The following is a 26571-nucleotide window of genomic DNA, read 5'->3' on the forward strand; positions in this document are numbered from 1 at the left end:
TTTCTCCAGGAAACCTGGGACACATGACCCCGCCTCATTCTGCCTCCAGCCTCACCCTCTTCTGTCTCACCCCCACAAAGCCTCCTCTCTTCTTCTGGACAAAATCCAGCTGCATCTGGAGGGCCTGGAGCATGCGCGGATGTGTCTGCCATCATCTGTGTATGCTCAGAGGCCCTCCAGATGCAGCAAGAGCACATTGGGGCTTTCCAAAACCCGGACAAATGCCTCTAAAAAGAGGGCATGTACAGATTTTCCTGGACGTCTGGTAACCCTATTCGTTCTAAAAAATGTTGCTGCTTGCTGAGTAAGAATATTCAGCAAAATCTTTCCGTATGGAATGTACAGGTCTATATAAAAGACAGCTTCAGTTACGCTTTTATTGCACTTCTAAATTTCTTTTTCTACACATCCTGTGGCTCAGACTAAACAAAAAACCCAAAAACTACCCTACCAGAAATGCTCTCCTTGGCATGGTCCCAGATTACATAATTTCCTTTCTCTACAGACAATGCAAGAACATCTGTGAATCTCTCCTTATAGGGAACCACATTAGACATCGGAAACAAAACTGGCACACATTGAACATTTCTTCACTCTAATTCAGAAGTTCGGACAAGAGAGAGGCCATGGTTAGATACTGTTATCTTTTGTTATTTTAAGCCAGGCAGAACAAAGAGTAACCAAATAGAGTCTGCTTGGCTATTGTACCACACACAAAATAGGTGTGCTTTTTGTCCTCAAAATTGCATTTTTCATTCCAGATGACTTTTTCCACACCATAGCATGTTTTGTAAATTAAAGGGCCTTTTAAGGGAGAAGGAAATGGAAGCCTCTCATCCTTGGTTTTCTTTAATTACTGAGATTTTAATGTCAGTCACTTCATTGCCAATTATCTTTCAGGGTAGTAATTACCGAGTTAAGCTAAGAAATTCTGCATTAGCTGCATTCTCCAGGACATGAATGAATTTTCAGAGAATGCTGAAAATCATTAAAAAGCTTGTGTCTCACAGCTTTTCCAGTGTTGGGCTGTGGACCATCGCTCACACCCAAATCTGGTTGTGATCAATGTAATTGCAATTGTAAGCACAGAAGAAGAGAGAAGGGAACATCCCACTTTATACAACCTAATAGATATATTTACTAAAATGAGAAATGAGAAAATCATAATGAGGCCAAACATTTAGGAACTCTTTTATGAAGCCGTTTAACACAGGCTGCTGTGGTAACAGCCCCGAAGCCCATAGAGATTTAAAGGGCTTCAGGGCTGCTGCTGTGCGGCTTTGTAAAAGAGGCCCTTAATTTATACGAGGATCCCAACATCTGACACGTTAAAAAAATATACAGTGGTACCTTGGATTACGAGCATAATCCGTTCCAGGAGCATGCTCGTAATCCAAAATGCTCGTATATCAAAGCAAGTTTCCCCATAGGAAGTAAGGGAAACTTGCTTTGATATGTTCCCACCCCCCACCTTCCCCCCCCGAGGCCAGCAGCAATGCTCCCCCCCCACGAGAACCGGCATTACTCCCCCCAAAGGCCCCCCTGCGAACTGGCACCCTCACTCCCGCGATACGGCACCCCCCCCCGCCATCGGGCACCCCCCCCCGCCGCCACCGGCACCCCCCCGCCGCAACTTGAGATCCCCTAACCCACCCGAACCCTCTTCTTACTTCCAGTGTAGCCTTCGCATCGGCATCGGCACCGGCACCGGCACCAGCATGTCCTGTGCGTTGGTGCCGGTGCCCGAAAATCTGCTTCTTGTGCCGGGCCTTGAGCATGCACACATGCTCAAGGCCCGGCACAGGAAGCAGATTTTCGGGCACCGGCACCAACACACAGGACATGCTGGTGCCGGTGCTGATGCTACACTGGAAGTAAGAAGAAGGTTCGGGTGGATTGGGGGATCTCAGGTTGCGGCGGGAGGGTGCCCGATGGCGGCGGGGGGGGTGCCGGTTCACGGGGGGGGGGGGCGCTCGTACAGCGAGGCAAGCTCAGTTTACGAGGCACCAAGTTTGCGAATGTTTTGCTCGTCTTGCAAAACACTCGCAAACCGGTGCACTCGTAAACCGAGGTACCACTGTATTTATAATAAATATAAACACTGCATGTTTTAGATCAGAGATGTGTATAAATAAGGAAATATAATACCTAGAGCACAGCAGATTTGAGGTTCCTCTGGGTTCCTAGATATTTAGATACTTTCTGCACTTTACCAAAAGGCTAAATGTAATACTTCAGGATCCATAAGCAATAAAACCGGACCTGTTGCATGGTGTATTTCGCTTTAGATTTTAAATTGAATTATTTAACTTTTCCAAATCTGAGCTCAAGTTGAGTTTCAACCAGGCACAACCGGTATTTCCTTTTCCCTAGAGGATTTACAATCTAAGTTATATTTGAGGCAATAAAGGATTGAGTGGATTGCCCAAGGTCATAAGCAGTTTCAGTGGATTTAAACACCAGGTTGCTACTTCTCTGCTCTAGAGTGAGAGATAACATTCACATGACATACAGCAGCACAAGAAGATGATACATATGAAATTTCTCTTACCTCCCGAACACTGTGTGTTTTTTATCCAAATATGTGCAAGAGCGAAATGTGATGAAACTGCAAAGGAAAGAAATACTAGAAGTAAGGCCCAAGGTACATACTTGCAACATTAGAGATAGAGGTCAAATAGAGGTTCAACTCAATGACAATTGACTAGATGATCTATCCTCTGCCAAATCTACCCTGGATGTATACCGAACCAGTCTGTTTTCCAGGATACCCTTAATGAATTTTATTTATTGGGCTTTATTAATTGCCTTTATGTTCACCCAAGGCAGTCTACATAGAAGGTATAGCTTGACATAACAGCACATCAATAGTAAAATGACCAAATATAAGCATAAATGCAATGAATGAAGTAATCTTGGAAACAGGCAAACTGAAATCTTGAAATTGGATTAATATGATACAGTGTTAGAAATATATTACATTAAAAGAGCACAGTAGAGCAATCATGTAATGGAAAGAAAGATTATGTTTTTCTGTATGGATTTATGTACCTGATTTGTTCTTATACTGCTATCTGTACAAGTTTATATTTGAATGTATTATGAAAATGATAAAAATTTTAAAAAGAAAGATTATGTTCTTATCTTGATAATGTTCTTTCTTGTAGATGGGTGTAGAAGTCCTGAACTGCTGGGTAGTCTCCCTCAAATCACATGTTTTTGCAGAATGCATCAATCATTTTCTTCAGTTCTACCTCCTTCCTCAGTGGGCTGTGCTGTAATCCTTCAGTTTCTACCAAAGCAATTGAATAGCACTAGATAACCAAAAAACACAGAAAGGAGGTGATACCGGGAAACTCCAAATAAAAACTTTTCTGCTCTGTAAATAACACGCATAAAATACAAAAATTAAAAAAGAAAACATTCAAACTTCAAACAAGGTGGACCAAACAAGCTACCTAAGTGCAACCTGTACTAACAGTTTTCTTTTACCCATACTTATTAGGCTCCTGAACAGAAGTCTCCTCACTCTGGGAGCCTGCTTGATAGGGAAATTAAAACATCTGGTAAATCATGCCTGAGCGAGGGAGACAGTCACCTCTACTGTATTACTCTTCTTAACATCCCAAGCAGGCAAAATAAACCAACAGAGAGTGGACTTAAGGATCTCTATACCCATCTACAGGAAAGATTATCAAGGTAAGAACCCAATCTTTCTTTCCAGTGCAATGGATGTAAAGGTCCTGAACAATTGGGATGTAACTAAGCAGTCCCTAGAGTCCGGAGCAGGACATATGAGCCTGCTTGAACATTGTCTACTCCTGTTACATGACCTGCAGAAAGCGCCTGCAGGTGAACTTCCACCCACAGAACCCACCTATGGCCTTCTAACCTCAAGGGAGCACTCTTGGTGCCTCCTTGCCAGTTTACATATGTAACTAAAAAAACCCGAAAAAGATGGGAGCTACAACAATCAAAGAACTAGAATACTCCCAAGCCCCAAGACGAAAAACTGTGATCAGGGATAGAGACCGCCCACTAGAGGAAAGAAGGAACTAAAGTGTTCCGCTATAAATAACCTAAAAGAAAGTAACTTAGAATTGTGTAGAGAGCCCTCAGTCACACAGCCACCTCCAAATGGAGGCAAAGGCTGTCACTGGCATACACCAAAAGATGTCAACTGTGAAACATCCTTGGGCTCTCAGTGAATTTAGTGCAAAATAACACAAACAGTGCTTAAAGTGCTTACTTAGTCTTCACTCGTAGTGAGTAGTCTCTACCCCTGATCCAGGGGGGCTAGCAAGAAAAACACAAGTGTCCAAATTCAACCAGCAAAATTTAAAGAAGGTACTTAGCTTCTTCAAAAAGGCGATCAGCGTATCACCACACGTCCTACGGGACTCCGTTTCGGGGGAGTACTCCCCCTTCCTCAGGAACAGCTGACGCTGGGCAGGAGCTGATCAATCTTACGGCTGCTGCTTGAAAGCAATAGAAGAAAATGGCGCTTGACCAGAACAGACGCCTCCGATTTAAACCAGCAGACTGAGAGGCGTGACCCAGGTAAACGATCACATGATATTACCCAGGTGAAACACCAGTGCAGATTGGAATCGCACTACCAGACCAGTCCTTGAATTCAGTAGAACAAAGCAAAAAAGGAAAAGTTAAATTGAAAAATAGGCAGAAAATAAACAAAACAAGCTCAAAATGTATGATGCCACTCTATGTAATCGTTATGTCCTGCAGGGGTAAGTGTTTGGAGCTCATAAATCCAAAATTGTTCCCTTCTTTGTAGCCACGCTGATTTATCCCCTTGGTAGTCCGGGAAGATCTGCTCAATGATAGTCCATTTTAGATCTTGGAATGTATGATTAAATTGTATGCAATGGGACACCATCGGGGAAGTTATAGATTGAGTGTTAATCCGGCTGCGATGCTCTATGAGGCGCGTTCTAATGGTCCTTTGCGTGCGCCCTACATAGCCCATCCGACATGGACATATAATGATATATATGACCCACTTAGATGTACATGATGTGTACGATTTATGAACATATTGTTTGTGTGTCACAGGATGTTCCCAGTCCATGCCTTCAATTGTAAGGGCACATATGTCGCAAGTGTTGCCGCATTTGATATGGTGACCTCCCTGATGGCTTTGCACTTGCATTGAGGAATATTTTGATCGGACCACCCGGTGTGCGATATTTTTAGGGCGTGCATATGCGATGCACGGAAAATCCCGAAACTCAGGGTGTAACTGTAGGACATGCCAGTGAGTCCTGATGCTCCGGGCTACCTCAGAAGCTTGGTCAGAGAAAGTTAGTACACAGATAGTTTTAGTGTCATCACCTGCAGGGGTTTGAGAAAGCAACAGGGCTCTGTTAGCATACAAGGCCCTTTGATAAGCCTGAGAAAGCACTCTGTGTGGGTACCCCCGCTCTCTAAAGCGGGCGTACATTACTCGGGCCTGCCTGCGAAACTCATCCAAATCTGTACATAGTCTGCGAATGCGCAGGAATTGGCTAATGGGTAAGGATGTCTTGAGTTTAGTGGGATGACAACTCGTAAAGTCCAGATAGTTGTTTACTTCAACGGGTTTTCTGTATAAGGTGGTGACGAGTATGTTATCATTTTTTTGGACCCAAACGTCCAAAAAAGAGATTTTCTTGTGATCAAAAGACATGGTAAATCTAAGATTGGGGTCCAAGGTGTTCAACCACTCCAAAAAATGACTTAATAATTCCTGAGGACCCGTCCAGACGCAAAACACGTCATCTATGAATCTGAGCCATGTTTTAATGTACCGATGCCAGGGCGCTGGGTACAAAAATTGTTCCTCAAAGGCCGTAACGTACAAGTTAGCAATGCTCGGGGCCGCTGCTGTGCCCATGGCAACTCCGTGAGTCTGGAGAAAAAATGTGTTGTCAAATTGGAAATAATTGTGGTAAAGAACCAATTCAGCCAACTGTATGAGTAAGTCAGCTCTAATGCGTTCATGTTGAATCTCTTGCATGAACAGTCTCGATATCAATTCAAAAGCGGCAGATTGTGGGATGTTTGAGTATAAGGCTTCCAGGTCCAGAGTCACTAGAATATCTGAATCTTTTATATCGGTGAAATCTGTGATTACTGAGAGAAAGTGTGTGGTATCTTTGAGATACGATCTAGCGTTACTAACCAAAGGTTTAAGAAACCAATCAATAAATTTAGAAAGTGGTTCCAAGACCGTGCCTCTCAAAGATACTATTGGTCTGCCAGGAGGGGGAAAAATATTCTTATGAACTTTAGGAACGATGTGAAAGGTCGGGCGGCGAGGAAACGGGAGTTTCAAGTATTTGGTCTCAGCCTTAGTCAGTTGCCCCTCAACGAAGGCCGCATCAATTATGGTGGCTATGGTACTCACCAAGGCATCGGTGGGATCCCCGGTTAAGATAGTATAAAAACGGGAATCCCCAAGCTGTTTATTAATTTCCTGAGTATATTGATGGTTGCTCAAAACTACTATAGACCCTCCCTTGTCGGCCGGTTTATAGACCCGCTGAGTGTCGTTTGCTAGTTCCGCCAGAGCCCTGAATTCGGTGGAAGACATGTTGGAATATCTACGGGTTTTAGTAGAATTCGTAGATTCCAAAATGTTCAAATCCCTTAGAACAAGCTCCCGAAAAGTATGAAGAGCGGGATCAAGTGGACCGGGGGGTTGCCACTTCGATGGAACTCTGAATATAGACGGGTCCCCTGTATCCGGTTGATTGTGAAAAAATAATTTGATTTGGAGTGATCTAATAAAACGTTCTATATTACAACGAGTGATGAACGGGTCATGCCGAGAGGAAGGAACAAACGAGAGCCCTCTGCTGAGGACCCTCAGTTGATCAGCAGTAAGGGGAATACCGGATAAATTATTTACTATGGATTGCCCTGCGCCGATGACCTGGTCAATGGGCGCGTCAGTGGATCCATGTTGGTGTGGTATCCCCTGTTGTTTCCCCTTTGTCTTCCTCCCCTGCGCCGTCGACCTCCCCGTCCCCCTCGAGGCAGAAAAACCGGAGACCTTGATCTGATACTGGAACCATCTGAGCCACTGCTAGAGGCTGTATCTAAATCAGTGTATGTGTGTGTAGTTGTGGTTAATGGTTTTGATCCTGTTTCTTTGTCTTTGAAGGCCAGCCAAGAATAAATGTTACCCTTGGCATAATCATCAGAATCCCGGTGAAATTTCTTTATTTTGGATGCACGGGTTTTGGTTCTAAATAAATCTAAAGATTGTTGAGTAATCGGTAAAGACTCTTGAAAAGACTGAAATGCCTCAGGCTCCTTACGCAAGTCCTCAAAGATCTGATCTGCCTGAGTAGAAACTTCTTGAGAAACTTCTTTAATGGTGTCAACTATGAGCATCATTAAGTCCAAAGAGCATTTGTTCAAAATGGATGCCCATTTGCACAAAAAAGGTTCTCTATCGGTGAATAGCCCCGGGATTTTTTGAATACGCAGACCCCTGGGGATAAATTGATGCTTCAAATATTCAACCATGGACATGCTATGTAACTCCAGGCGAATGAGGCTGTGTTGCAAATTAATCCAGGTTTGTTTGCTAAGTACCTTCTTTAAATTTTGCTGGTTGAATTTGGACACTTGTGTTTTTCTTGCTAGCCCCCCTGGATCAGGGGTAGAGACTACTCACTACGAGTGAAGACTAAGTAAGCACTTTAAGCACTGTTTGTGTTATTTTGCACTAAATTCACTGAGAGCCCAAGGATGTTTCACAGTTGACACCTTTTGGTGTATGCCAGTGACAGCCTTTGCCTCCATTTGGAGGTGGCTGTGTGACTGAGGGCTCTCTACACAATTCTAAGTTACTTTCTTTTAGGTTATTTATAGCGGAACACTTTAGTTCCTTCTTTCCTCTAGTGGGCGGTCTCTACCCCTGATCACAGTTTTTCGTCTTGGGGCTTGGGAGTATTCTAGTTTACATATGTGACAGCTGTGGCATTGTCCAAGAAGACCCTGACTGTTTTTCCATCCGAGAGCATTCTCCAGCATCCAAAGCGCTCTCAACTCTAGCTGATTGATCGATCAATTCTTCTGAGAGGACAACCATTTTCCCTGCACTGGATGACCCTCATACTGAACCCCTGAAAACAGAAGGTTTGCTTTGGGAGCAGAAAGGCATCAAGTATAAGCTCTCTTTGCCACAGTTCTGCTCAGACTGGTCTTCCTGGTCTGTGATAGAGGTCTGTCTCGCAGACTCTGTGCTCCTGGAGGGCTCTTCCTCTATGCCACTGTCAGTGCGGGCACAGAACCAGTAGACTGTTTATAATTCAAATATGCGAAGTCGAGAATGCCTCCTGCAGAGCCTTACCACTATGGTTTTTCTCCTGCGAGGGATTCCATCCATTCTCTCTGTCAGTCCTCTGTACCTGCATATTCAACCTCAGGTATTAGTACTCCAGAGAGGCTTCACCTTCGTTCTCTGCTTTGCGAGGTGCCTCGAGGTCTTCTTCCCCTCGCGGTCAACCTTCCTTGGAGCAGATGTTTTTTTCTTTTTTCCTCACCAAATACTCTACGAAGTATTTAGAGGAAATGGGTATGTCTCGTCCTCCTGCAGAGTCTCTTAAATTGCCCACTAATAGACTTCTTTCTCAAACTTTAAAGCAAAATCTTGAGACACCTTATTCCATTCCTATTGTACCAGGAAAGCTGGAATCTTGTTTACAGGATGGCCACTGCAAGGGCTTTGAGAAATCTGTTATCCCATCAGCCCTTCTCGTGGAATCTTCTCTGACAAGGACCAATCCTGTCACAGTTTATACCACTGTCCCTCCTGGAAGAGAGGGCAGGACCATGGATTTGGTTGTGGTTTCTACCAAACAACTCTTATGGCATTTGGTTGACATCCTGCCTGAATTTTACAAATTTATTCCTCAACATCGTCTTTCAGAGTTTCAGCATGTGACTACCACTCTAGCTCAACTCCACATGCATCTCCTTAAATCTTCCTATGATGCATTTGAACTTGCTTCGAGGGTCACCACCTTTTCAGTAGCGATGCACAGGCTTGCCTCGCTCTGCACTATAGACATGGACCCCAATCTTCAAGATTGTCTGGCCACATTCTTTGTCAAGGCAATGAATTGTTTGATGATTCCATCGAGGCAGCTACTCAACGATTGTCTGAACATGAAAAATCGTTTTGTTTCCATCACTCATCCTAAGCCTTCCACTTCTAAAGGCTTCAGACCTCTTCCACTCAGAGGCGTTTTCCACAGAGAGCATCTCCTTATACAAGAACACCTCCTCAGGGGCGTGGCTTGGAAGCGCATGGCAACAGTCGGGTGAACGGTGAGCTCCTTCCCGATAGATCATTTTAAAGATTATTTAAGTTACAAAAGTTAACTTTTCTTGTTGGATACGGGAGAATTAATTATCAATATGGCATCTGGAAAGAATAACAAAGCTGATTCAGCTTTTGTGATGCCGGCAAGTGCAAAAAGAGCCAAACCCGAGCCTCCGACCCCTTCGAAAAAACAGGCTGAGAAGGAAGTTGTTGAAACAGCTGAAATATTGAAGGAACTGAAAGCAATTAAAGAAATTGTGCTAGGAAACTCCAAGGATATTAAAGAGGTTAAGAAGGAAGTAAATGTTCTTAACAGGAAAATGGAGCTGGTGGAGAATAAGATTGTTAATCTTAATGATAGAATGCTGGCAGTTGAAACAGATTTATTCAAATTCAAGCCGGTGCAAAAGAAAATGGATATACTTACGCAAATGCTGGAGGATTGTAGTAATAGGGAGAGAAGGAGTAATTTAAGATTACTTGGGATCCCGGAAGGGGCAGAAGAAAATAATATTACTTCCTTTCTGGAAAATCTCCTCCCTAAAATCCTCCCTCTCAATTTTAAATATCCTATTGAAATCGAAAGAGCTCACAGAATACCAGTCAGGAGGACTGATACTCAAAGGGGACCTCGTCCAATAATATTCAAGCTCTTAAGACATCAGCAAGTATTGGATATTATTCGGCTGGCTAAAGAAAATAAGAACTTAAAGTTTCAGGACTAACGCATACACTTTGTTCCAGATTTTGCTCCTGCCACTGCAGCAAAGAGGAAAAAATTAATTGATACGAGACCACAGCTCTGAAGTCTTGGAGCAAAATATGGGCTGATTTATCCAGCGATGATGAAAGTGACTTTCAAGAATAAAACAATGAATTTCAAGGAACCAGAAGAGTTGCAGGACTTTTTGCAGAAACAAGAGGAACTTATGATTACATAGAGACATAGACTTTATTATTTATTTTTTAGATGCTCTGTGTTGCATTTCAATTTCTTTAAAAGATGCAGTTCAATGTATTATATATTTGGTGCTTTTAATATAGTCATTAATACAGTTAGTACAGTTTACTGGCTTTAGAATTGAAATGGTTTCATATTTGGAATCTTATCCTTTTATGTGTTATAGAATCACTTACAGGCTGTTTATTTTTGATGCTAATGTAGTTTTGATGAGTAACCTCATATGGTATTACTTATATAGTAATATGCTTTTATGTAAAAAGATTATTGGAATGGAAAAGGAAGAGGAAGAAAGAAAAAAACAGGAAAGGAGGAAAAAAAATGATTTTTGTTATGAATCACTTTATTCTTAATATTGATTGGGGTTCTACATAAAAGTTTTGTTTGGTTTTTATTAAAGAAAATTATTTTAAGGGGGTCGGTTTAGATATTAGGGATTTGAGGAAAGGGTTTAATTGTTAAAATATTTTTTGTGTAACTTATGATTATAGATTTTTTTTTTTTTTAAATGTTCTATGGGGGGAATTCTCTTTACCTGATTATCTATGTGTGTTTTCAAGCTTAAACATTTATTAAAGGGTGGGGGGGGGAATAGGGTGGAGGGCTGGGAAGGGGAGGGGGAGTGGGATGATTAATGTTTCTTTAAGACATGAAGTTGGGAAAAATGCAGAAATTGAAATGTTTATTGAAAATGGGATAAATGTAAAATTTGAATTTTTCTTTTGTAATCTTATTTTCGGAGGGGGTAAGGGATGGGGGGATTGGATGAAGAAAATATATTTACTTAATGTGCTGAGATCTGATCATCTTTATTATTATAGAAGTATTTGCCAAAATTTAATTATAAAATAGATGGATATAAAAATTTATTCCATTAATGTCAATGGTTTAAATCATCCTATTAAGAGAAAGAAAGTACTAACGTTCCTTAAAAAGCAAAATGCGGACATATATTTTATTCAAGAGTCACACCTTTCTGAGCATGAATCTAAAAAGTTATCTGGGGGTTGGATTTCTAAATGCTTCTTTGCACCTGCAATAGGGAAAAAAGCTGGGGTTGCTGTCCTGATAAATAGGAAATGCACTGTTGATTTCAAATTAATAAACCATGATCCTTTAGGAAGATGGGTGCATACCAATATGGTTCTGGGAAATACAACCCTGGATTTATTAAATTTATATGCTCCTAATTCGAATCAAATGGAGTTTTTCAAACAAGTTCAACAATTACTGTTACCACTGGCTACTTCTAATTTAATAGTAGCAGGGGATTTCAATGCTGTAATGGATCCAATTTTGGATAAGAGACCAAGTAGAATTATGAAATCGTTAGGTTTAGATAATTTGGTTCAATCTTGTAATTTAGTTGATATATGGCGTATTCTTCATTTTAATGATCAGGAATTCTCTTTTTGTTCTCAGGTCCACAAATCTTTCTCACGAATTGATTATATATTCGTGTCTAATAATATAGCGCAGCGAGTGATGAATGCAGTTATTGATCCCATTGTAATTTCAGATCATGCTGGTGTGTGGATTGACTTTCAGAATAATGATGTAGAACATTTCAATCCAATTTGGAGATTTGATAATGCTTTACTTGCGGATTCAAACTTTCTGGAAGATTTTAAATTAAAGATGAATGAATTTTTTCAAATAAATAATTCGGACAATATTAATGCTGAGACTTTGTGGGACACATTTAAAGCAACAATAAGAGGAAATATTTCATATTCAGCATTTATCAAAAAACAACTTAAAAAACAATATGTTGATTTGGAAAAACAAATTAAAGTATTAGAGAATAAATTAATTGAGAAATGGGAACATAATACATTACAAAATTTATTAAAAGTAAAAGCGAAATATAATGAGATTTCTTCTCAATTTGTGAGGAAGGATATCTTCTATAAGCAAGTTCAGTATTATGGTAATTCAAACAAAGCTGGAAGATTATTAGCTAATTTTCTCAAAGCAAAAAAAAAGGAAATCTAAGATTATTGCAATTAAAGACACACAAGGCAACACACACACTAACACCAAAGATATTTTAATACAATTTCTTGATTTTTATAAAGATTTATATTCTTCTGAATCTTATGAAAATAAAGAACAAGAGGGATTAAATTTCTTAAACTCATTTATTGGACCAAATGTTCCGGATCATATAAAACGAAGTTTAGAAGATCCTATATCTTTAAAAGAAATAGAATCAGCATTGAAGTCTCTTAGAGTTGGATCCGCTCCGGGTGGTGATGGTTATACTGTTGAATTCTATAAAACATTTCAAAATATCATCTTACCATATTTATTAAATTTGTATCAATACCAAATAAATAATGGGAATATATCAGGTACTATGGCTGATTCGATAATTATTGTCTTACCAAAACCAAACAGGGATCCTACCTTGGTTTCAAATTACAGGCCTATATCTTTATTAAATGTAGATGGTAAGTTGCTTGCTAAAGTATTAGCAATAAGATTGGCAAAAGCTCTTCCTTTTATTATTGATGTACACCAAACAGGATTTATTGCTAAAAGACACTCATCAAACAATACTAGATTAGCATTTCACTCTTTAAATTTAGTGAAAAATTTGAATGATCCAGCTTTTATGCTATCTTTAGATGCAGAAAAAGCATTTGATAGAGTGGAATGGAGTTATATGTATCAAGCTCTGGAATGGTTTGGAATAGGCCCCGGTTTTATTAAAATGGTTCAGACTTTGTATAGCTCTCCTGGTGCAAGATTATATATTAATAACAATTTATCAGATAGATTTAACTTGCGTAGGGGAGTTAGACAAGGATGTCCTTTGTCCCCCTTACTTTTTGATATTGTTTTAGAACCCTTATTAATTGCAATTAATCAAACTAAGGAGATAAAGGGAATCCCATTTTCTTACTGGGAATTTAAACTTTCTGCATATGCAGATGATATATTATTATATTTAAGAGAACCGGGGAATACTGTTCCAAGTTTACTTAATCTTCTAGAGAAATTTGGGAAATTTTCTGGATATAAAATTAATTGGAGTAAATCGGAAATTCTTCCAATTAATGTTCACTGTACCAAAGGATTATTTGATTCATATTCATTTATTTGGAAAGAAGAAGAATTAAAATATTTAGGAATTATTATCAAAAATACAATTGAAGATACAGTCAAAGAAAATGAAAAACTTTTATTAAAAAAAATAACAGAAATGTGTGAGCAATGGAATCCTTTACATCTTTCTTGGTGGGGAAGAGTCCAAACAATTAAAATGATGATGTTGCCTGTGGTTTGTTATCAAATGAGTATGATACCAATATTTTTTCAGGGGTCATTCTATAAAAAGTTAAATAATATTCTTACAAAGTTTGTTTGGTTTGGGAAAAGACCCAGAATTGCTTTAGTATCTTTACAAAGACCAATTGTGGAGGGAGGGGTAAATTTTCCAAATTTTTATAGGTACCATCAAGCCTATATTCTAAGACAGGGTATGTATTGGATCCTCCCAGATCTCATGGAGAATGTACCAGATGGCTATATCTAGAATGGCGGCTCCTGTTCCCACTACATTTAGAACATCTAATTAGTATAAACATGCCAAGACGATATAAGGATAACAGAATTCTATTGGATACTTGGAAGACATTAAGATATATTAGTAATCTATCACCAGAACCAATTGCTAAATCATTAAATCAATCAATTTGGGTAAACTCCAGGATCAAGATTGGCGGATACAAAATCGTCTGGAAACAATGGATAATTGCAGGTATATGAACATTGAATGATATTATTTCAGAATGAACAATGCTTAGTTTTTCACAATTGCAACATAAATTTGGATTAAATAAAACACAATATTTTAAATGGTTGCAATTGAAGCAAGCTATTCAGGCAGGGTTCCCTGAATGGAAAGCGCTTAATACTCAATATAGTATTCAGGTTCTATGTTCCCAGGCGGATTTCTTGGGTCACCAAGCCGCAAAATGGTATAAATTGTTAAATGGATTTTTAAATAAAAAAAAGAAAACTGGACTTAGGGATATTTGGAGTATTGAGATTAGTCAGACAATATCTGAGTCTCAATGGCCACGATTTTGGTCCTGGAGATTAAGATCTACAAAGTCAGCATCTATGAGTCAAACTTGGATGTTTTTGTTACATAGAGTTTTATGGACCCCTACGCGCTTACAAAAGATAGATAGTACTAGATCTAATAGATGCTGGCATTGCAGAATAGAAGTTGGAACATTAGACCACTTAATTTTGTTTTGTCCCTGTGTAAATGCATTTTGGAAACTAATTTGGCCCCAAATTAATGAATTACTAGAAAATCATGTAGGACTCTCATATGATACTATACTATTTGGTACAGCAATGAGAACTCAGAGTCCGATTACAGCAAACAATAACAAACTATTATTAATATTGACAGGGGTCGCCATGCAACAAATAACTCAGAATTGGAAGGATTATACCAAATTAAACTATACATTTTGGTGGAATTCAGTATGTCATATATACAAAATGGAAAAAACAATAGCATTACAACAGGGAAATATTCATAATTTTAAGAAAATTTGGGAACCATTGACTCGTTATTCCAATGATCAGATTTCATAGCACATTAGTAATGATTATATTAGAATGGGGAGGGGAGGGGAATGTATATTATATGGATTTAAGAAATGAAAAAAGGGGAGGGTTATATTTTATGTGATAAGATGAATTATTTGTAATCACAATTTTTCATGTATTAATTGAAGCTTTATGTACAATTAAATTATTGTAAGAATGAAAAATTTATAAATAAAATATTTAAAAAAAAAAAAAGAACACCTCCTCAAAAACAACCACAACAGCAGCAGAGGCAACAGAAACCTTAGACTCTTGCTGTGCCTAAGCCCTCTCAGCTCTTTTTATCATCAGGGAAGGATACTCTCTTCCTTTCATCCAGGTTCCTCCAGACCTGCCTCCAAAAAAGTCTCCTTCCAATCCATCCCAGACCGCCCTTTTTCTTCAGGAAGCTCAAGCTCTGCTTCGTCTCTGTGATATCGAGGAAGTTCTGCTGGAACTCCTGTTATTTTCTAGTCCCGAAGAAGATGGGTGATCTGCGATCCATTTTGGATCTCAGAGCCCTCAACAAATTTCTTGTCAGAGAGCAATTTTTGATGTTGTCTCGAGCATCATTGTACCCCTTTCTAGATCAGAATGATTGGTTATGTTCTCTAGATCTCATAGAGGCTTACACTCACATTCCCATTCATCCAGCCTCTCAACAGTTCCTCAGATTTCGGGTGGGAAATCTGCATTTTCAGTACAGAGTGCTACCTTTCAGCCTGGCTTAATCTTCAAGAGTGTTCACCAAGTGCCTAGTTATAGTAGCAGCAGCTCTGCAGAACCATGGGCTCCAAGTGTTCCTGTACCTGGATGACTGGCTCATCAAGGATTCCACAGCTCAAGGGGTTATTGTAGCGACCTTACGGACTACATGGTTTCTACAAAGTTTGGGGTTCGAAATCAACTTTCCCAAATCCCAGCTACAGCGCTCTCAGAATTTATAATTCATCGGAGCTGTCCTGGACATTGTCCGACTCAGAGCATTCCTTTCTCAACAATGTCAGGATGCGCTCATTCGTCTCTGCCACAAGGTGTCTTCCTTGACTACAATTTCAGCAAGACACATGATGGTTCTCCTAGGTCACATGGCCTCCACAGTTCAAGTGACTCCTTTTGCCAGACTTCACCTCAGAATTTCTCAGTAGACCCTGGCATCTCAGTGGGCGTAGGCTTGCGACCCACTCTCTCAACACATTACAGTAACTCCTTCGTTAAGACAAGTCTCTACACTGGTGGATGCTCTCTTCCAATATCTCCAGAGGTTTACTGTTTCAAACGCGCCCCTCATCAGAAGGTCCTCACGACAGATTCCTCGACCTACGCTTGGGGGGCTCATCTTGACGGTCTCCGTACTCAAGGCCATTGGTCCAGCACGAAATGTCAGTGTCACATCAATCTGTTGAAACTCAGAGCGATCTTCAATGCTCTCAAAGCTTTTCAGCATCTTCTTCACGACCAGGTAGTCCTCATTCGGACAGACAACCAAGTTACTATGTCCTATGTCAACAAGCAGGGAGGAACAGTATCTCTCCCTCTTTGTCAGGAAGCTCAAAAGGTGTGGACCTGGGCAATCCATCACAACACCTTCATGAGAGCAGTCTACATTCAAGGACAGAAAAACTGTCTGGCGGACAAATTGAGTCATCTTCTGCAGCCTCACGATTGGACACTCAATTCCTCGCCTTTCCATTACATTTTTGCTCAGTGGGGAACTCCTCAGATAAATCTCTTTGCATCTCCCCAGAACAACAAACTGCCTCAGTTTTGTTCCAGGATATACTCTCCTTATCACTGCGAGCAGATACTTTCCTTCTGGAATGGACGATTCTGTTCCTCTATGCATTCCCTCTGATTCTCAAGACTCTTGTTAAACTCAAACAGGAGCATGCTACCATGCTTCTGATAGCTCCTCGGTGGCCCAGCCAACCTTGGTACTCCCTTCTACTTCAACTCAGCACCAGGGAGCCTCTGCTTCTACCAGTATTTACTTCATCCCAACCTGCAGTCTCTACACCTAAAAGCTTGGTACCTCTCCACTTGAATGCCTCTCTACAGTTGTCTCAGTCTGTACAGGACATTCTAGAGGTTTCTAGGAAGCCTACCACTAGACAATGCTACAATCAGAAATGGACTATTTTTTCTGTTTGATGCACCATTCATCACAAGGAGCCTCAATCTATCTTCTTGCTGCAGTTTTGGATTACTTGTTGCACTTGTCTCAATCAGTACTCAAATCCTCATCCACTCGAGTCCATCTCAGTACAGTTGCTGCTTTTCATCAGCCTGTCAAAGGGAAACCCCTCTCTGCTCATCCTGTGGTTTCCAGATTTATGCAAAGACTTTTTCATGGTGGTTTGGGATCTCAATGTTGTTCTTGCTCAATTGATGAAGCCTCCTTTTGAACCAATGGCTTCGGCTCATCTGAAATATCTCACTTAGAAAGTGGTTTTTCTAATTGCTCTTATGTCTGCTTGCAGGGTCAGTGAGCTACAAGCTTTAGTTGCAGACCCACCTTTCACAGTATTCCATTATGACAAGGTGGGTTCTCTGTTCTCATCCTAAATTCTTACCTAAAGAGGTTTCAGAATTGCATTTCAATCAATCCTTTGTACTTCCAGTGTTTTTTCCAAAGCCTCATTATCATCCTGGAGAATCAGCTCTTCATACTCTGGACTGTCAGCGTGTTTTGGCTTTCTACTTGCAAAGAACTAAGCCACACAGATCTGCACCTCAACTTTTTGTCTCCTTTGATCTAAACAAGTTGGGACATCTGATTTCCAAGCATACCATCTCCAACTGGTTAGATGCTTGCATCTCTTTCTGCTATGCTCAGGCTAGACTCCATCTACAGAGTCGAGTCACAGACCATAAAGCCAGAGCCATGGCGGCATCAGTAGCTTTCCTTAGATCTATTCCTATTCAGGAAATCTGTAAAGCTGCCACTTGGTCCTCAGTTCATACCTTCACCTCTTATTATTGTCTGGATGCTTTTTCCAGATGGAATGGCCATTTTGGCCAGGCAGTGTTACAAAATTTATTCTCATGAATTGCCAACACTCCCACCATCCCATTCTGGTTAGCTTGGAGGTCAGCCACATGTTGAGAATAGGTTGCCTGCTGTCCTGGGATACAGTACAGTTACTTACCGTAACAGGTGTTATCCAGGGACAGCAGGCAGATATTCTCACAACCCACCCACCTCCCCTGGTTGGCTTCTCTGCTAGCTATCTGAACTGAGGAGACGCGCGCCCTTGCATGGGCGGGAAGGCACTCGGGCAGTCACAAACTTTCTAAGTTCTGCAAGCAAATCAGCTTGCAAAGCTGTCCACATCGGGGCTCCGTGGATGATGTCACCCACATGTTGTGAATAGCTGCCTGCTGTCCCTGGATAACACCTGTTACGGTAAGTAACTATGCTTTTTTGTAAATGTGCCTAGTGGTCCTGAACCATAGGGTTTTGCATCTGAACCTACAAATTGATTGTAGAAAACTGTGAATCATCTTTTCAACTTTGCTTCCTTCCCAGGGAGCTGTTCCTGCCCCCTCAGTTCGTACAAAAGCAATCAAGTAGTACTGTAATGAAAGACATAACTGGAAGGAGGGAAACGGGGAAGATTCCCCAAGAGTACAATTCTGTTCTGCTCTGTAACAAACATTACTAATAAACATTATAGCATTCAAAAAGCTGCTATAAAACAGAAAGAAAAACTTGTGCAACCAGCACTAATTTTATTTAGAGCTAATAGCTGAAGCAGACTATATACCCTTGAGAATAGTTCCCTTTGTTTTCTTTTTTTTCACATTCTCTCTGCTCACCCAAAAGAGAGATCTCTCCAGCTTCAGACTAATTCTTTGAGGCAGAAGGCAGGCAAAGCCCACATACAGGGCAGGGCTTTCAGGACCACTAGACATTTCTACAAGAAAGAAGATTATCAAGTTAAGAACCTAATCTTTCTTTCTGATGCAATGTATCTATTGGTCCTGAACCAAGGTCCACAGTCTAAAGCAGGCCCACTGAACCTGCCTTCAGAATGGAGGATTCAAAATCAGTGTCTTTCCCAGGTGCTACATCCACCCTATAGAATCTAGTAAGGTATGCAGGGTAGACCATGCAGCCACTCTACAGATCTCCTTGGGTGAGACAGCCCTACTTTCTGCCCATGAGGTAGCAACTTCTCTGGTGGAGTGAGCTTCAATGCAATCAATGGCTGCTTACTGCAGCCCATATACGTGGAGGAAATGGCCATCCTAATCCATCTGCAAATCGAGGCTTTAGATGCCAGCCTCCCTTTCTTAGCATGACTGGTCAGAACAAAAAGGTGATCAGATAAATGAAACTTATTGGTAACTTCGAGGTACCAGAAGAAAGCTCACTTAACATTCAGCAAATGCAATGCTCTGTTCTTTTTCTTTGATTCCGTACAGTAGAAAGCAGGCAAACGGACTCCATGATTAATATGTAAGGCCGGGACAACTTTCGGCAAGAAAGATGGAACTATGCATAAGGAGAGTCCTGCTTCCATAATTTTGAGGAATGGCTCCTGCAAGGAAGAGCTTGCAACTCGGAGACTCGCCACCAAGAATACCATTTTGACCGTAAGATCCAGAAGGGAAGCCTCCTGTAAGGGCAGGGGTGGCCCAAGGCAATTTGCTGCCTGAGGCGAATGATAAAGAGGGCCCCTCCCTTACACCTTCATTTGCTAAAGGTTGTTAAAAAAAAAAAAAAAAAGGAACCTCCACATCTCCTTACTGCCACCTTAAATCCGCTGATTGCTCTTGTTAGGCTATTACAAGTCCTCACATCAATATGATCTTTTTCCTACCCAGCGGCAGCAGTTTATATAGGCGGCCCTGCCGCTGGTCTTGGGAGTATTCTCTGTACTATAACTCACCCCTGTTTCCTAGAGAAGACTTTGAGGTCGGCAGCAGGGTGGCCTATGTGAACTGCTGCTGCTGCTACTGCTGATGACCTTTATAGGATAAATGAAGGCATACTGGGATACGGGAGGAGGATGGATGGTGAGATGCTGTATCAGAGGTAGGCAGAGATATGGAAAGAGAAGTAGCAACCAGTGGGAGGGGAGCAGGCCATGCTCTGATGCAGTCTCTGGGCACTGAGCCTTCAATCGAACACTTAGAAAAAATACCCCAAAACAATAAAACCATAGAGATCAGGAATACTTCTGAGCAACTTGCTTGCAGAAAATAAACTGAGGGGGCAGAAGTGGCTCCCTAGAAAGGAGGCAGAGTTCAAAAGATGACTGACAATTTTCTGCAAACAATTTGCAGGTTCAGATGCAAAACCCTTTAGTTCAGGACCACTAGACACATTCCACTAGCCAGCTACCGAAACAGTCCTATTAGACATTATCGACGATAGTTGGAAATTTCTCGATCAGGGAGAAAATGCTCTGCTTGTTCCTCTAGTAACCTTTTCCTCCAAAGAACAATTCCATCCCAAGATTCTTTGGGAACAAGCTACCTGGACAGATTCCCTATGTCCAGATCACAGATTATGCAATTTCCACCTCAACTGGCAAACAAGACACCACCTACCCAACCCAAAGACAGCAATAAGGCCTAAAAAAGTAATATCCACAAGAGGCTTAATCAACCCAGTGGCATTCTGGTCCCACTATGACATCTCTTCCAACCCTGACCCTGACTCCTTTACAGTCGATGACTAGACAAACACAAGCACACAGATCCTAAATACAATGGCCCCCTTTAAAACAAAGAAAATGAGAAACAAAATTCTGGATGGCTGGTTTGATGTTGAACTTGGATCAGTAAAACGGGAACTTCAAAAATTGGAAAGACTTTGGCTGAATCCAATGACAACAAAGACAGATCCAACTGAAGAACAAAACTAAAAGATTACAAACATCTGATAACCACCAAACGCACTAACTTCTACGCCCAAAAAATCAGATCCCCTAACCCCGATATCAAAAACCTATTCAAAATAGTCAACAACCTCTATGATATTCAATCCCTTACCCGCCCTTCATCAGACTAACGACCAACGACCTGGCCGCGTTCTTTAATAACAAAATCTCCAATCTCTGATCCACCCTACCTACTACCTCCAACAACCATCTGAACTATCTGGACAGTCAGTCCCATGACGACAAAACCAGGGTTGATTTATTCTGGAACAACTTCACCACCCCCACCTGGCAACAATTCTGCAAATTCTACTCAAAATATGCCAATTCCCACTGCAAACTAGATATCTGTCCACCAAATGTAATTAAAGTTGCCCCGACCTCCTTCAAAACCAAATTATATACCTGGCTCTCCTCTCAACTACAATCAGGCTCATTTCCTGTGGACCTAGGCCAAATTCTTATCACTCCAATCGTCAAAAACTCCAAAGATCCCATCTCCCTCATATCCAACTACAGACCCATTGCGAACATATCCTTCTTTACAAAGTTGATGGAAGGTCTGGTCAACCAAGATTTAACAACCTACCTGGACAAATTCAACATTCTAAATGATAACCAGTCAGGTTTCCGCTCCGGACACAGCATTGAAACCGTCATTGCTTCTCTGGTAGACTACCTTCACAACCTGTTCAGCCAAGGCACAAGTGCACTAGTCCTGCAATTTGATCTTAGTAGCGCCTTTGACTTGGTTGATCATGCCATTCTTCTGGACTGTTTGGAGTCTATCGGTCTCTCAGGCAACGTGTTAAAATGGTTCCGGGGTTTCCTAGGTCAACGCTCCTACCAAGTTTACAGTGACAACTCCCATTCCGCCAGCTGGGCCAACACCTGCGGAGTCCCACAGGACTCCCCCTTGTCCTCCACGCTGTTCAACATCTACCTGGTCGCTCTAGGTAATCTACTGCTAAACTTGAAGATCAAATTCTACATCTATGCCGATGACATCACCTTAGTCTTCCCCCTATCCAACATAACCCCCCGAGATAAATAACCACCTAGCTTCAATCCTAACGCAAATCGAACTATGGATGGCCGACTTCAAACTGAAACTCAACTCAGATAAAACCAAATTCTTCCTGGCGAGTTCAAACGACAAAATCAAAGACACCTCAATCTCCCTGAATGGCCAAGTCTTTCCCATAACAAACTCCTTAAAAATTCTTGGAGCGACTCTCAACCGCTACCTTACCTTCGAAGCTCACACCGGCCTTCTGGTCAAAAAAGGCTTCGCCACCTTATGGAAGCTAAGATCCATCAGAAAGTACTTTGACGCTCCCTCATTCCGCCTACTTTTGCAATCCTCCATCTTAAGTCTACTCGACTACTGCAACATCATCTACCTGGGATCTTTCAAAAAAAACACACAAAAATTGCGAATCATCCAAAACACGGCAATCCGACTGATCTTCAGACTAAAAAAATGGGAACACTTAACTCCCTACTACCTCAAACTTCACTGACTACCCCTGGAAGCAAGAGTGCAATTCAAGTTCGCCTGTTTCTGTTACAAATCCATCCTCGACTCGGCCCCTCTTTACTTGATATCCCATTTTATCCTAGACCGCCCATCCAAACTCACATGTAGAACCCACCTGTTTAGCTATCCTACCCTAAAGGCCTGCCATTACAAAATATATCTAAATAGAACTCTTGCCTTCCAAGCAAGTCAGCTCAATAACTGGCTGGCCCAAATCATCTCACGCACTTCATCCTACTTAAACTTCAGGAAACTACTAAAAACTAATCTTTTCACCCAATTCACACCCCAAGACCCCTTTGCCCTACCCTGACCCCTTCTATCTCACTATGTCCTTTACGCAGATTGTCTTGACCTTCTTCCCTATACCATTTTTTGCCCTGATTGTACCTATCTTCGCTGATTGTACCATTTTTCGCCGATTGTTCCACTGTTCGCTGATTGTTCCTATTTTCTCTGTTTGTACCATTTTTCCCTGCCACCTATTTTCTCTGATTGTACCATTGTACCATTTTCGCTGATTGTCCAGCCCTTCTTCGTTGTAAACCGCCTCAAACTACTATGGCTTTGGCGGTATATAAGAAATAAAATTATTATTATTATTGTGTCTTTCACGGCATCTATTTGCGCTCCTTTTCTGTCTCCCTCATTTGTTTCAAGTTCCTCCCCTTTATCCAAAACTGAACTACTCTGGATTCACAAGAAAAACTGCTCCCACCCTCGCCCAGTCTTCTCCTGGGATAATATGACTCTTAAAGCTAAAGATTAAGTATGCAGCCTTAGAATCACCCTAGATGCTGATCTATCACTAACAAGCCATGTCTCACAGGTAGTAGCAACCTCCTTCTACTACCTGCTCCAGCTATGGAAAATTTGTTCATACTTCTCAGAAGAAAATTTCATCCAACTGCTCTACGCCTATGTCTTATCATGCATGAACTACTGCAACACACTACTAGTTGGACTATCTACAACGAATCTACATGTACAAAATGCAGCAGTTCGCCTTTTGAAGAACCTGTCTATTCGCAACTCGATCACCCCAGCTTTCAGATTCTTCAACAGAACGGTCCCATCCTACATGGCAAAAAAACTAACAATATACATCCCCAACCGACCCCTGCGATCACAAGCCGAGAGAAGATTGTCCACCCCATTGGCATGAACCCTCCTTCTAGAAAGTGCCCACAAACACTCCTCCTCACACTTCCTTCCTAAATTATGGAACGCAATCCCACCAACCATTAGATCACTGACAGGCTTACTAAACTTCAGGAAAGCAGTAAAAACCCACCTTTTTACCTGACTCTTGCAACATGTCCCTAACCTCTATTTCTACATCAGCAAAATTATTCTGCCACACTGAATGTGCCCTCCACTTGGACTTACAGACAGAACTAAGTCTCGAGGTGGACACTCACTGCGAAACTAAGCAAGATCTTATCTCCCTACTACAGGTACCCAAACTATAAATACCAAAATCTGTCCTACACTTCAAATGTATTGTAATTCTAGCTGCTTTACATATAGGGCCTATCAGTTGCCATGCTACTGTGCTCAGCCCCAAATCTTGTATTCTCCTCTCTATACAGTTCATAAGAATTATCCCTCTGCTGCTTTTCTTCCCTTTAATCTGCTGTTCTGGATATCTTATATGTGAATTTGTATCCTTGTTGCCCATCGTTTGCCATGTTACTGTGCCCAGTACCCAAAACATGTACATAGGAATTTCTACTACTGCTATTCATCCTTTTGATTATTTGTTCTGTCTATCTGCTGTATATGAAGTTGTAATCTTGTTGCTAAACCTTCTACTGTAACCCATTCTGGGCTCTTCTGGGAGGATGGGCTAGAAATTCGAAGAAATAAATAAATAAATGTGCCAGCTTGTGCTGGGATTGCCTGAGCTGCCACTGGAGCTGTGAAGGAGAGAAGACTTCTGCCTCAGCCAAACATATGAAAACCAGATGATTACTTCTTCGGGCTGCCAGCCAGACCTGTGAAGATGGGCTGAGAATAGAGAGCTGCATGGGAACAGGGGCAATGGGAATCCTGCAGAGTCCGCGTGGATCCCTTCCGGGTCTGAGAGTTCAGTATGGATCTCTCAGTTCAGTTCTCAATGTGATGATATGCTACTACCTGACAAATATGATTTGAACTGACATACACTGTGCTACTAATAATACCTGTGTACGCATATTATTATGGTCCACAGTACAAAGGCTGCTGAGACATCCAGCAACACCAGAGAGGCATATGCATATGTTGGAGAGACAAATCTCTCTTATGCATATTTGTTGCATCTAATTATGTGGACTCTTGTGTTTGTAAGCTCATGTCTCAATGAATTGATTAAACTGCAAGATGCCACCAGGGTCTGTCCTCCTTTTACTCTGGAAATTTTCTGACCAGCTGAATGTTTCCTGAAAATTGGTTAGGAAACACTGCTTTTTCAAAAGGGCTTTACATGGTTCCTATTAAAATAATGACAAACACAAATCGAACTTGTGGTACACTTGACTATAATAATCCAAGTGGAGTATTTGATAATGAAACCCTCAGAATCCTGCATTGCTCAATAACTCATTGAGACAGCTAACGGCAGGTACACAGTTTTCTTTCATAGGGTTTTCATTTGTTTTTGTTTCTGCAGTGAGTGATCTTTATGTTTTACATCTAACCTATGTGCAATAGAAACATTAATAAATAGCGACACTTATCTTTTGCTTTCTTTTTTTCTAGTCGCTTGGTTTATTGCAAGAACGCCCAGCTAGTTAGCCAAAGGCCCGACGGGACCTGTTTCGTCTAATAAGGCTTCTTCAGGGGTCGGAAAGTTCAGGCTATAAAACCCTATGAAAGAAAACTGTGTACCTGCCGTTAGCTGTCTCAATGAGTTATTGAGTAGTGCAGGATTCTGAGGGTTTCATTATCAAATACTCCACTTGGATTATTATAGTCAAGTGTACCACAAGTTCGTTTTGTGTTTGTCATTATACTGGTGGAACTTGATACCATTTTCATTGAAGTAGTGAGCTCCTATTAAAATAAGCCAAAAGTCATCCAAGCTTACCACCCCCCCCCCCCCCCCATTCATATGCAACACTGCAGACTATATTTATATAATACGTCATATGCAAGTTCAGGCACAGAACTGCTAAGAGGAGTAGTAGGGTTTAGGCTCACTTACAATTGGGATTTGTTGGTATTGGGTCCAGAATTGGCCATGCTGAGAACCCCACGACCTGTATGGGATAGATTTGGCTTAAGCTCATCTTTAAAAGGCTTTCCCCAGTATGACTCGCCACCTAAAGATAGAGGGGAGAGAAAGGCTTGTCAAAAGAGTCAACACACTTGCACAACATCAGCTTCATCACCCTATACCACCTGTCACTCACTCCCACAGCCAGCATGCTTGTAATACTACTGTGCAGCTTTGGCAGCACAATGCTTCTGGCCTCCTTTATATCCAGCTTCCCAAATGATGACTGTCCCTGACATCAGGTTTTCTGCCTCCGCAGATCAGATGGCTCATGCAAACTGATGTGAAGCCAAGGGCTAGAACATGTTAGAAGACCAAGATATAAACCTCCAACAGACTTTCAATTTTTAACAAAGAAACCCCAATCTCCCTAGGGCTATTAATCTCAAAATGGAATTTCCTTGAATATCACTCTGAAGTACTGTAGCAAAGTAGCACCAAGCCTGCACATTTCTTATGCTATCTACATATAAACATCCAGCAAGTGCAATAATAATGATGCCAACAGCTATAGTAAACTCCTCGTGACCTCAGCGGCAACTCGTCTCTCACACACACACACACCTCAATTCGCGGTTTGCCAGCCGCCTCATCAATCACCATATATCATTTTTGTTACTTTCCAGCCTTATCAATTCAACCCCATTCAAACTTTTCATTAAATATGCACCGATGAGGAGGCTGGTCTTGTTGGTTGACTCTTCTGACAAGACTCTCGCTCCCCTCTAATTTGAGGCGATGAATCATACTGGGGAAAGCCTGAGTTTAAGACAAGTGCATATTTAATGAAAAGTTTGAATGGGGTTATATTGAAAAGGCTGGAAAGTAACAAAAATTATATTGGGTGACCAATGAGGAGGCTGGCGAATTACGGACTGAGATGTCCACATGAAACGAGTTACCACTGAGGTCAAGAGAAAATTACTATAGCTGCTAGCATCATTATAGCTGGGTATATACATAGATATT

The 26571-nt window shown here is 41.3% G+C and overlaps 1 protein-coding gene across 1 annotated transcript in view; it reads right to left on the minus strand.

The window, feature by feature from the left end:
* The window catches only part of PPIL2 (peptidylprolyl isomerase like 2), a 185607-nt gene that overhangs the window by 24258 nt on the left and 134778 nt on the right, over window positions 1-26571 (minus strand). The window contains exons 15-16 of the mRNA XM_033954123.1: window positions 25531-25648; window positions 2552-2608 (exon numbers count right to left, since the gene is read on the minus strand). Coding sequence (XP_033810014.1) covers window positions 2552-2608; window positions 25531-25648 — 175 coding nt within the window. The remainder of the gene's footprint in view (window positions 1-2551; window positions 2609-25530; window positions 25649-26571) is intronic.

This window comes from Geotrypetes seraphini, chromosome 8, assembly GCF_902459505.1.
Source record: "Geotrypetes seraphini chromosome 8, aGeoSer1.1, whole genome shotgun sequence".
NCBI classification, from domain to species: domain Eukaryota; kingdom Metazoa; phylum Chordata; class Amphibia; order Gymnophiona; family Dermophiidae; genus Geotrypetes; species Geotrypetes seraphini.